The following is a 12399-nucleotide window of genomic DNA, read 5'->3' on the forward strand; positions in this document are numbered from 1 at the left end:
CAGGGGGTGTGGTGCGAGCGTCTGGCGGCCTAGAAGCAGCTCGAACGAGGTGGTGGGGGTCGATGCGGCCATGTGCTCGAGCGTCGACGCTCGATCGGTGATCAGTCGTTGCCGCGCGCTCACCGAGTGAACGTTCGGTGTGTACGTATTATCCAAACCTCGTCTATTACTCCGTTTCATCGTGATCGACGATCGAACCTGACGAGGGACAAAATAAACGAAAACCGACCACTGACCAACCGACCATTGACTGAATACAAAGATACGAGAAAATAAAAAGAAGGATCGAACGGAGAGAATTTCTCAGAACGAAATTTGTCGTTCTACGATGACGTCAGTGCGCCCTAACGATAGCTCGTCACGCGTGTGATCAAGCAATTAAATCCTGAAATAAGGGATCGAGGATAGAATCGCGCGAAAAATCAGCCATCCCCGAGTAATCGTGTTGGAAGATGCCAAGGTGATCCTGTTGCTTGCCTCGATCGTTTCGTCACACGTTTCCTTGAGGCTGTTCGGCCTATAAATCGTAAATCGTAAATCGTAAATCGCAAAGAAAGAAACGCGTTAGCCGTAGAGTACGCCCCGTGATCCTGTGGTAAATCGTTTATTTCTGTTCCGCAAACGCATCCTGGCGCGTTGTTCTCGCCATACAGTGGAATCGTTGACGATTGTGCCACGATCATGCACCACACGGCGCCCTGGTACCTACCCTGGGGCCTGAAGCTGGTGCCTCTGCCGATTCCGCCTGGACACCCCGCTTCTGGCATCCCGAATCCTGGATTGCACCTGCTCGCCCCGTTGCCAGGCATCTACGCCCCTGAACCGCGAAAGGTAGGATAGATTCTTCGTTGTACTTGTCTCCGTGTTTCAACTTTTGCTATATCGATCCGGTGAATTTCCGTCGGCGAATCGACGTATTCATTGTTTCGATTACACGAGCGAATTACGAGTTACGATATTTAGCTTTCCCTTCGCGGTATGCGTCGATCGTCTTGTTTCGTGGATTTTCATAGATTTCTATTTAAGGGTACAGTGGTATCTCATTTCTTATCGCGCAATGGAGTAATTTTTTGTGCGCGTTTCTTAAAAACAAATTTACGATTAAAAGTTTTATCCGTTTTATCTTAATAAACATCGAAGAAGACGATTGTCACAGACTTCTTGTTTACCGAAACGTTAATTACCAATTAATTAAATTTCTGCCGATGGAATTTGTATATCGTAATATGAGATTTTAGTTGTACGAAGAGTCACAGGCAGTGGAATGTGAATCAATGAACCATCGTACGAATTTCGTATACATATTCCATAAACAAAATTCTGTCCTAGCTTTATTTATTATGATCGCGTGAACGAGTAGGCTTTTCATATAATACGCGACACCCGCTTTCGGCGAAACCTTTCTTTGTCACGAGCGTTTGTTGATGGCCAGATTAGGAGGATAATGTTATTGGTCTCGGTCGGAATGACCCCCTAAGGGTATAACGCGAAAACAATTCGCGGAAAAGGCTGGCGGGTGGACGCGAGAGATAGTAACGCGTTGATAACGGTGTATATACATTAGTTTAAACGGGAATAACGATATCAGGTAGAATAATGCGATTACTTCGGCTCGGGTAGCCCAGATAGCACGCGCTTTCGTTACAAATGACCACGCGAAAAAACATCACCGCGAATACCTAAAGTTAGCATCTTATTAGCTTTATATTTGCTTATTGTCCACGACACGAGGCGGTTCCGTCGTAGAAAAAGATCTTGCTCCGATACAATGTTTATCCGAATGAAACTTGGCATTGTGTTACGCGAATCACCAGCTCTGTTTGCTCTGATTAAAAAATCTGCGTTCGTCGGTCCTTTCACGGTGCCTCGCTTATTGTGCCCATTTCGTTGCTATTAATTATAATCCAGCCGCGATTTTGACACCGAGACGTTGTGTAAACGAGCATCGGCTCGTTAACTAAGTTAACGCAACGTTGAATGCGTTCGCGCGCTTCTTTCGCGTATCATTTTATCGAGTTATATAATCGGTGCTTCTCTTTACTTAACAAATTCGGAGAATTTTTGTTTCTAAACGCCCCTTCAGGGCGAACGTTCTCGCGAAGAAGGTTTCATTTTAAAACGATTTAAATCTGAACGTTAATTATCGTCGATCCCCGACCGTTGTATCTTATTCGTCGTCGCAATTGAAGAAACTTGCCCGCCGCTGATGCATATTTTACCGATCGCGAAAACGCTTCTGCTTCGTCGCGGGGATAAATGCATTTTTTAACGAATGCACCGATCCGAGAAGCTGCAGACCTGATTTTGAAGCTGAAACTTCGTTGGCGTTAATTATCGTCGTCCGGGAAAAGCTTCACGGTGAGAATTAGTCTTCGTCACAATTACGAAGATTCTTCTCTCGCTTTTTTGTTCGTTCACGCAGTCATACGACGCTGTCTCGCGTTGCTTACAAAAAATATTGTCGATAAAAAATTCAAAATCATTCTTCTAATCGAGAGAAAAGACGCATTTTTCTATTAACTTTGAGTTTATCACTTGGTGAATATGAACTTTGTTTCACGGTAGCCCCGTACGTGTATAACTTTTTGCATTTTTAACGATTGCAACGATTTGAAAAACTAGACACCCGTTTTCTTTTTTTGGCTAGAACTTGGTCTACGTTAACCGTTGTCTTTTTTTATATAATTATGGAAATCGTAGAGATTTTTGTTGCCTTGATTAACGCGAATTCTGTGAGTTAGAGTGAGTGCTCGTGTGTGTCGAAATAATTTATTCGTATCTTCTTTCACATGAGTTGTATACGATATCGATCAAAAATGTGGAATAACTTTTCGAAGAAATAACCGAATATTTTTTCGTAGACACAAAGTGGATCGTTTACGTCGAAGCCTAATTTTTGTCTTTGCTATTTTAATCTTTTCAAAAATCCGAATAAATTTTGAAATCGATACTTATCTGTTACATTGTATATAGCCACTGGCTTTTAGAGTCAAATATTTGGAACTTCCAATAAAAATAAATAGTCTTTTCGAAGAAATGAAAATGTCGAAACTATCAACGATCTACTTTCAGGTTATATATACCGATAAAACTTTTTATCAAAAAGTTTTCTAAAATAACAAAATTCAAGCTAACTCGAAAGAAACGATTTCCAAATTATTCCTCGGTATAGGTATATAAACGTAATACATACGCGTATACGTGGCTACATACGATACGGCCTTTCGTTGATTCTCGATAATCGTGCTAAGTATTATGCACCGGTACTCGAAAGTTGCCAAGGATGCGGAAAACAAATAGACGCTTAGGAATCGGCTATAGTTCGCGTTATTCCGGTCGCCGTTGCTGCTCTGCTTACAACAGAACGTACGTTTTATGGAGTTAGATTGGTGTGCGCGGATTTTATGAAATACAATGAGTCATAGATTTGTTGGAATATCAATTTATGCCGCTTTTGTAGCGTTGTTCCTGGTACTGGAGGAAAGACATTCGCGTTGTATTGAATTTCAAACGTATTAGAATGTTTTGTATTCGTGCGAGAATTGCTCGATCTCGAACAAAATGTATTTTTCCGTATCTCGGTCGCATTTAAAATCTTCGTTAACGTCAGAAAAATACAATTGGAACGAAAATGACGAGAGGCAGAGAGAAAATGTATTATTTGTAACGTTGACTAGAATTCGTACGCGAGGTAGAGGAATCTGCGACTCGTTGCACGAAACTAAATCGTCGCGTGGCCGCGTTGTTTATTTCGATGGAACACCGGTCGAATCGTTGGCGGTTTCGCCATTTGCGGTCTAGCTGTTGGCGGTCGCGGCTGAAATTTGTGTTATTAACAATTAAGGCGTTCGAATATCGAATGTGTGAAACGGGAAACGTCGCGCGAAATAATAGATAAAATCGATATAACTTAACACGTTAGTCGATGACGAAAACCATTGTTTACGAACGTTCGTTTCATCTGACGTTTGAAAACCACCATCGGAAACGATGGAGTTTCCAGCACATTTTATTCGACCATGCGTGACAAGCGATCCTTTCGACGTTGTGAACGATATTAATAAAATGGATTTCATATGAAATATGACGCGTAATTTCACTTCGCGTAAATTATTCTGACATTATTTTATCACCGCCGTTCGATCTTTAAATTTTGCAAATACTTGTACGGATTTATGGTTTCTGCACGCGACGTGGTAAGAAACGCTTCCGATACCACGTGAAATATGTGACTGAGACGACGCGTAAGGTGTGCAGGAACACGTGTGTCGCATGTTCCAGCACTTATCAACGAAGAATGAACCTCCGTGCCGTTTTGGTCTTGTCAGCTATCGAACCGTAGGCTGTTATTATCAGCAAGAAACGAAGCTCTATATCGTAGCTTTTTTATTTAGATGTTCCATATTTTCTTATATTTCGTTTAATTTCTGACAAAAATAAATTACGTATATCTTCCTTATTAGACAGTTTGTAGCAAAATTTAGCAACAGTTCGAACTTGAGCGATATAAGCATATTCCATGTTTCAGTTTAAATTTGAGAAGCGTTAAAATAGAGAAGCGTTTCACGATCATAACTTTTAAAATGGAATTGAAATATCCATCTTTCGACTGACGCGTAATAAGATTCGTCGGATACATGAAAAATTTGCCCAAACAAAGTACCATATAAGTATGTACGTGTCTCTTGGATCGTGACCAAGGAACGAAGGGTTTGGAATTCAATTTGGAATAAAATATCCGGCTATATCAGGGCTGTTTTTCAAGCTCACGAAACACGTTTGACTCGGTGGTTCCTAAGTGATAACTTGGTAATCGCTTTGACCTTGCGAATGCGGGTTAATATCGAATACAGCTTTGGATAAAACAGGGTCTATACCAACCGTTCGCCCGTCGAAAACTCTTTAGTTCGACAACGTTCACGTGTAAGCAGTTGAGAAACTTTTATTCCCTGTCACGTAGAGCAGCATTCGCAAAACTCGACGAGTTGGTCATGACTCACGAACGTGGCTGACGTGTTCCTCGTTTGCTTTAATTTCTCTTTCAATCGTCTTATTAATGTAGCCACGCGATAAAAGACATAGAGAAAGAGGGCACGAAGAAACAGAGGAAATCTGTTCGAATTTGGACGACGATCGCAAAATCTTGCGTTTTTCAACGACCATAATGGTTTAAAGATCCTATTAGAATCGCTCGAAATTGGCAGTCTTCGAAGTGCAAACACGCGTCGGTGTGATCGTGTTTCAGATTTGGACGAAAGTTGTCGCAAATAGAAATAGCGCTGTTTTATGACAATAATATCTCGAATTTATGAATTCTCCGGTTTTTCAATTTTCAGTTTAAAATTCTCAAATATTCGATCTTTAGAATATGCTAATATTTAATTTTTAGATTTTTTCAACATTTCAATTTTCGAATGTTTAAACATTTAAATATTCAAACTTTCGAGCAACCTTCGAACTGAGCCTCGCAGTCGTAGCAGTTTCAGAAAACATTGACTCGAAGCGGAAACACGTGTCGTTAGGATCGTGTTTCGAATTTTCAATGAAATTCACCGCAAATACAAATTGCACGGATTTACAATGTCCAAGACCGTGGTCATTATTATTAGAGTAATTTATAAATAGCGAAGAACGGGTAACGTTGCAGTTCTGCTTCGCTAATTTTGAAGTTCGAATATACGTATATACTACGGTGTCAAAAGTCCGCGTCGCTCATAATTTTCGTTGCGCCGTCTCTGCAACGATTGTTGTGTCGTTAAAAAGGTTCGTAAGACCGTGATATTTAAGACCGACATCTTTTTCAACGCTAAGCCTACCAAATCCATCGAAATAACTGCATTCAAAATCGTTTTTGCGATTACGAAAATATCCTGGCGCTTTTAATAAAATTATTACATATATTCCTGCTCGATAATTTTACGAAAATTCCCAATATTATTAGTTGATAAATTATCGTGCAAGATAGTAGCGAAAACGATATCAACAAATTTATTAAAAACGGACTCGATCGATTTGGCTCGCAAGAGGCTCGTACCCAATTCACTGCTTTAAATCGCCTTCTATAATCGTACAAGATACAAAGCGAAGAAAACCTGACACATGATATCGAACATCTTCGAAAGTCGCTCGATCATTATTCAAATTCGACGTGGACGTGGAAAAAAGGCAATGGTGTTCGACGATTCCCGCGCAGTCATTCTTAAAATCCATCAATGGTGGTGAAATGGGTTCGTTCACCCGAGCTTGTTAAAGCGAACGATGTAAAAAGCGTGGAGGAAGAGCGGACACTTAGTGGAAGTTCGAATCGAGCAAGTGGCGACCCGAGTAGATGGGGTCGAAGCGCGCGTCGTAAACGTCCGCTGGCTGCATACCTATAATTTGACGAGCACTTTGCCATCACTTTACCATCGTTTTGCCGCTTTTCAGCCGGTTTTACGCGTCGCGGGGCTCACCTTTGCCGAGACACTGCATTACCGTAATTCGTGAAATATGAAATTCACGAATTTACGGGGGAAGAAATTGCGCGAAAATCGTATCGATCCGTGCAATGTCGTAAAGGGTAATCCGCTTCTGAATAATTTTCCAGACGGAATATCGTTCGGAATTTTATCGACCGCGGGTCGTTCCTAAATTTTTCTCAATTTTTAAGTTTGATAATGAGTGAGAAAAGTGTGACTTGAAAATTAAAGAACTTGGACGATTGGAAAGTATTGCAGTTGCTGCTGCTTCGGGCTTCTCCGCAATTTGGTTCAAAGGATCCTTGTCTTTATGGTTCGAAGGTTGTTGTTGGATCTCCTAAACAATTCGCATCGAAGTCGTAGAACAACTGTGAAAGTAAAACTAGGTTGTTGAAAATCGCTGATAATTCTTTGTGTAAGTAATTAAGTAAACAATCATTTTTGGAATGTTCGATAGTACAATAGATACGCAAGAAGATATATTCAATTTTACGACCAATTGCAAGCACGATTTTGGCAACACGAAATTGATTATTGAATTTCATAATTGTTTATCATATTTTTTGCCTCTGATCTTCGTATGTATGTAGCCTAAGTATACCAAGCGTTATTTCGAATCTTGTATAACAAGCGTTTATTTTCTTTATATCTGGAGGTAACACCGAAACTCGTTGTTCCACACACGAGCGAAATAATTTAAACGCAGGCTTTTACCCGTGGCTTCGCGAACATTTCTAGCTTCTACCGTCTTAATTTTCCCCTCCCTTTGTCAGTCTGGTTGCTCTAGTTTCGTAGAGCTTAAAACGGTAATGGGTTGTGTGAGAGAGAGAGAGAATGTTGTGCGTTTCGTGATCGAGAGCGATTTTATCGGTCGTGTAAGTCTTCTCTTAGAGGCACGTAGATCCGGGATCTTGGACAAACTTTTGCGTTTGAAACGACCACCAATCGTATCGTTACGCGTATATATCTTGCGCGTGTCCCTACCAGCGTTTCCTTTTTCCCTGCTTTTATGGACAAACTGCTTATTTATGTGCGTGTATTAACTGGATATGCAATGTCCGTGAAAATCGAGGTAACACATACTACGTGCAACAGTTTACGAGCAGATAGGTGTGTCTCTGTTGCTTTGGTCGTTTCATGCATTGGTATCTTTCCGCTGAAAGATACGTGCGCTCTCCGTGTCTTAATTCCCTCACGGTGCCATTGGACTTCCTCCCTATTCGGTACAGGATATATAGCGTCCAGTAACTGGTACAGTCGAGAACAGAATGATTTTACAGAGCGAAAATAATTTGAAATAAAATTTGTTCGTAGAGGCTCTGCAGTGGAGAAAATTGATGGATGCGCGTGATTTAACCGTGATCGATTCTGATTTATGAACTAATTTTTTATTTATTAGCACGTTCACGTTCGACGAAATAAACTCTAATCGAGTCGTTTCAGGGAAAGGAAAAATTCTGACATAATATAGCGAAAAATGCTACTTATTTGTCTCTTAGTGCCAAAAATCTAACGATTTGTTGTACGAAGCTTTTTTCTTTTATCTCGGAACGCTAAGAGTGGAACAATGTTCCTCGTTATCGATTCATTGTTCTGACACTAAAAAAAGTTTGTTACATCGTAAGATACTTTGTAAATCTTTCAAATATGAAAGTACAATACGAAACATACGTCGAAATGAGTATGCACGCATGAGTATGCGAAATGAGTAGGGGTTAAGGTAGTCGGGGTGCTGTCAAATAGGAAAGTACAGTGCGACTGTTCGATCGAAATCGCTACGGTACATTGTTGCTCGCATCGGGAAACACCAAAGCCCTCAAAAAAGCCGACGTAGCGAACGTGTCAAGAGCCAATATTTCTTTGCAACGTTTATTTTGGGATTCCTCTCGATCGTGCGTACATCGTTAGATTCTACATAATCGAAGAAACGATAGCTATATAATTGATCAAATAAATCGATAGCATCGTGCAAAAAATGACGTTACGTTTTCATCAATTCGATAAAATTTCGCTAAAAAAGCCAAGGAAAGGTATCCTCGCTTTTTACACCATCTCCGTGGTTGCATTGTATTCGCGAGCACACGGTGAATCTTCGTAACTTATTTGTTCACCGGATGCATCTGGATCGTTTTTTCCCAAAGTTACGTTCGAGAAGGATGTGTTGAATTTAATATGTAAAATACGGTGTATTTCCAACGTATGGTCTCGGGACCATAGAATGGAAAACAGACGCGCGTCGATAAGAAAAATACATGAATTTACGTTTACGTGTAGAAATCGAAGACGTTTCTTCTCTGCCCGAGAGAACAAACAACGAGCAAAGAAACTCGCGAATGGTCGCATGTAGATAGTTAATTTTCCTGACATGCTGTAAATTTCGGTGAATTAAACGGGAGCTGCGTGGCACGTGAAAAATCGCGAATCAGAAATGTACGGCGAAGAAACGCGAAATGTCAACGATTACCGCGTTTGTCTTTGTCGTGGCGGTGCAAATTAACCCGCCAGATGAGTGCTGCGTCTAGCGACTGATATATATTTAAGTGCGTTTGTCACAGACTAATCTAGGCTTTTTGTCACACTTCCATGTATTGTCCGAGAGACAATTTAGATTGTGTTGGAGTTCGAAACGGCTTTGGCGCTTCCCATATTAAGAGCTTAAATCCTCGAATTTCATAACACGTTGATGGTCGGATTTAAGTATCTTCGAAATTTGAAATTCTTGTAATTCCATGACGAAGATAAGTGTACTCGTGGGCCATGATCTCCGATACTTCAAATCTTCAAATTTTTGAATTGTTAAGTCTTCGACGTTCCAAATGTTCGAACGTTCAACTTTTTGTGCGCTAAAATCTTTAAATTTTCACATCTTCAAATTTCCAAATATTCGAATTTCCAAACTCACGATCGTTCGTATCTTCGAAATATCGATATTGTCGAGTCTTGAGATTAAATTCCCGGTTTCAAATTTGAAGAAATCTTAGATTGCTTTTCATTTACGGTAGTAGCTTCGATCGGTAATCCGAAAGTCGACCAACCCAAACTCATCGGTACTAATCAAACACGTCGTACATGAAAATTTTGCAAGTCCATCGGGTTTCATTGACACGAGATTTCATCGATGGAATGTGGTTTACATGGACGTTCAATTAGTTCTGTGACGGAGCTGCGACGAGGCTCGGCTTCCTATTTTTCGTCGATGTTCGCGCCGCAGTCACTTTGTATCGCGTCACGGGCGTTTGATCTACGCGTGATCTATGTCTGTCCGTGCGAATTCTCGCCTCTCTTTGAACGTTTCTCGTCCACAGAAGTGGGCAGTGGCTATTTTCGGAGAGTGTAATTATCTTTGTACGATAACTCGATCGCCACTCGGTCCAACGTTCTTTCCGTGACGAACGAATAACTAAGCGCGACGAGAAAAAATGCAGATAGAGAGGAGAGGTTAGAAAGGGAGAGAGAGAGAGAGAGAGGAGCTTATGTAATCCATAGACCTCCACATCGTTGACAGATGACAGAACTGTCTTTTTCGTTGCCAGAAGAACCGAGGTTATATCTATGTATATATTTATATACCGAATGCGTATGACGACCTCTTTCCACGATTTTCGGCTTGCGCCAACCGAGGCCGTGTCTCGATCGTCGCTTAACATTACGTGATCGAGAGAATTGGTCGATCGATCGAAGAAAATCGACCTTACGCGTACCTTACGTGTACGAAAGAAATTTTCAAATCCTATTTTATCGAAAACGTAGCGTCGTATGAAAAAAATGTTCTTCTGTATTTCATTTTATTTTCACGCAGAGTTCCCTTTGCCGATTATACCATGATCACTGAGACATCTTGTACAACCGAATAATTTTGTGTCGTAGTAATTCGTTGAAACAGTTTTGTAACAGTTATTAATCGTTTTAGACATCGTTGAAGATTGAAATATGGAAGTTTATGCGGTAGCTTATGGGTGCTTTGATGTATCGTTTCGAAGCTGGTAAGTAAATATACTCGTAGACCATTCGTCCAGGGATCGTGTCTTGGCTCGTTTACGACATTCAGTAGGTTGCCTAGTTATCAACTAATTGACGACAACATATCATATCTGCAACGCGACTGGTTTTTTATAAGATGTTTGTTTACCTTTTCGAATTATCTTAAAAACGTACCCACCATGCTATTATCTTAACAAGAGTGGAACTTGTTCAACTCGGAGCATTAGCTTAATTGCCGCTCTCCTCGTTCGATTTGCAATTTCAATCGTCTTTGCGAACCTTCGCTTTATTTCTCCTAATTCCCTGCAATCTAATTTCTCGACATCCATAATTAACTTTAATCCTTCGCACTCCAAGTTGGTGTTATATCTTAAGAACGCCTCTAAGGCACGCTAGTAATAATTAATTCGCGGATCTGTGTACGTTTGTGGGAAATTTAAAGATGCAAGATCTATGGATTTTTCATCGAATTACGAAACGATGGAAATGATCACCACACTGTGGATTCTTACGTAACTATAGGAAATCTATGGATGGAAAAACGCGCAGAATGCGCATGATTTATCCAAAATATAATACTCGTTATACAAATCGTTTACAAATGAAACGATTGTCTATGCAGATTTCGTTCTTCTAGTCGTATGCATAAAAATTTGAATTCGCCTGTAAATATTCGTAGTCACACCTATCACACTTTGTACACGCGCAACACGCTAAGACAAAGTGGATATTACAAGAAAACCTAGCCGAGAGAAAATCACGCTGCAAAGTTCGATCTATCGGAGAATCTTCGCGTATTACGTCGTGATCGGTGCGAGAACAACAAGGCGTGGACGTTATCTCAAAGAAAACGTATCGAGCGCACCTATGCCAGCTCTATTTCTTTTAACATCCTCTGAACGCCTCTTTCTTTTACCTTTCTACTTCTTCCCCTTCTCTATTTCATCTTTGATTTTCCTCTGCTTTATCTTTGCCTATCTTTGCTTTTATCCTTACTTTCTCCTTGCCTTCTCCCGTCGTCCGACGTTGCTTTCGTGCTTGGAGCAAAGTTAGTGGCTCTCCTCCTGGCGGCTGAGTTTCACTCGGTTTAACTACGTTGGCTTGGGTAGAAATGCAGATTCGCAGAGACGCAGCAGGCGAGATCGTACTAGCGTGGAAAATAGGAAATATGCAACGGAACAGTTAGACCTTGGCTTCCACGTGTACTCTCTCGTTACTTCCGGCTGTCGTCGATCGACGTCGATGTGCTTTTAGGTAATGAAATTAATAAAGTTCACGGACGTTGGCAGATGTTGCGTTTGATCGGTTGCCAAGCGGAGATTGGACGAAGCTGGCTGCTTCTCCCTGGATTTTTCTTTATTCCCTTTCTTCTTACGTCGCTTTTCTTACGTAAGATATTTATTTAACGTAACGGAGGTCCGGATACAGAGAAATTTACAGTGTATATGTTGGTAAAACCGAGCAAGGAGCGATTTCTCGTAAAAATAAATAAATTCAAAATGTAGAATAAGGTTTTCTGCTGAAATCTGCTCGCTACACGCGCGCTGGTTTCGTCTATTTTGTCATATTTATTATTAAGTAACTAATTCAAACGGAAAGAAACAAGGGAAAGTAGAAGTAAAAGAGCAAGTGCGACGAAAAGGTTTCGGTTGGCCACGTCGGAAGAGATTTTCGCGGTTTTCGGTGAATCGTAAACGATAGAGATATTAGTCAAGAGCTTTTGAAGGCTGATGCGCAGTGACATCAGAGTCAGAGAAAGATAACATTGTACGATACGAAGTTAGAACCAGACAGCGCCAGAAATACTGGAAAACCTGTCGTATTCGACGGAAGTTATCCCAGCTGAAGAACCCGTGTGTTAGGCTGGCATTCGTTTGGCTCGATTTTCGAATATCTGCCGTTCTGAATCATTTTTCATTCTTAATTTCGATATACGACGTCTTGCAGAATCTTCGAAATA

The 12399-nt window shown here is 40.8% G+C and overlaps 1 protein-coding gene across 3 annotated transcripts in view; it reads left to right on the forward strand.

Moving 5' to 3' along the window:
- The window catches only part of LOC100642496 (RNA pseudouridylate synthase domain-containing protein 2), a 171051-nt gene that overhangs the window by 36042 nt on the left and 122610 nt on the right, over nt 1-12399 (forward strand). Inside the window, exon 2 of one of the 3 annotated variants that reach the window (XM_048410631.1) lies at nt 654-831. The exons of the other annotated variants lie outside the window; for them this stretch is intronic. Within the exon in view, the coding sequence (XP_048266588.1) occupies nt 654-831 (178 nt within the window). The remainder of the gene's footprint in view (nt 1-653; nt 832-12399) is intronic. 3 annotated transcript variants of the gene reach the window in all.

This window comes from Bombus terrestris, chromosome 11 (assembly GCF_910591885.1).
Source record: "Bombus terrestris chromosome 11, iyBomTerr1.2, whole genome shotgun sequence".
Lineage (NCBI taxonomy): Eukaryota > Metazoa > Arthropoda > Insecta > Hymenoptera > Apidae > Bombus > Bombus terrestris.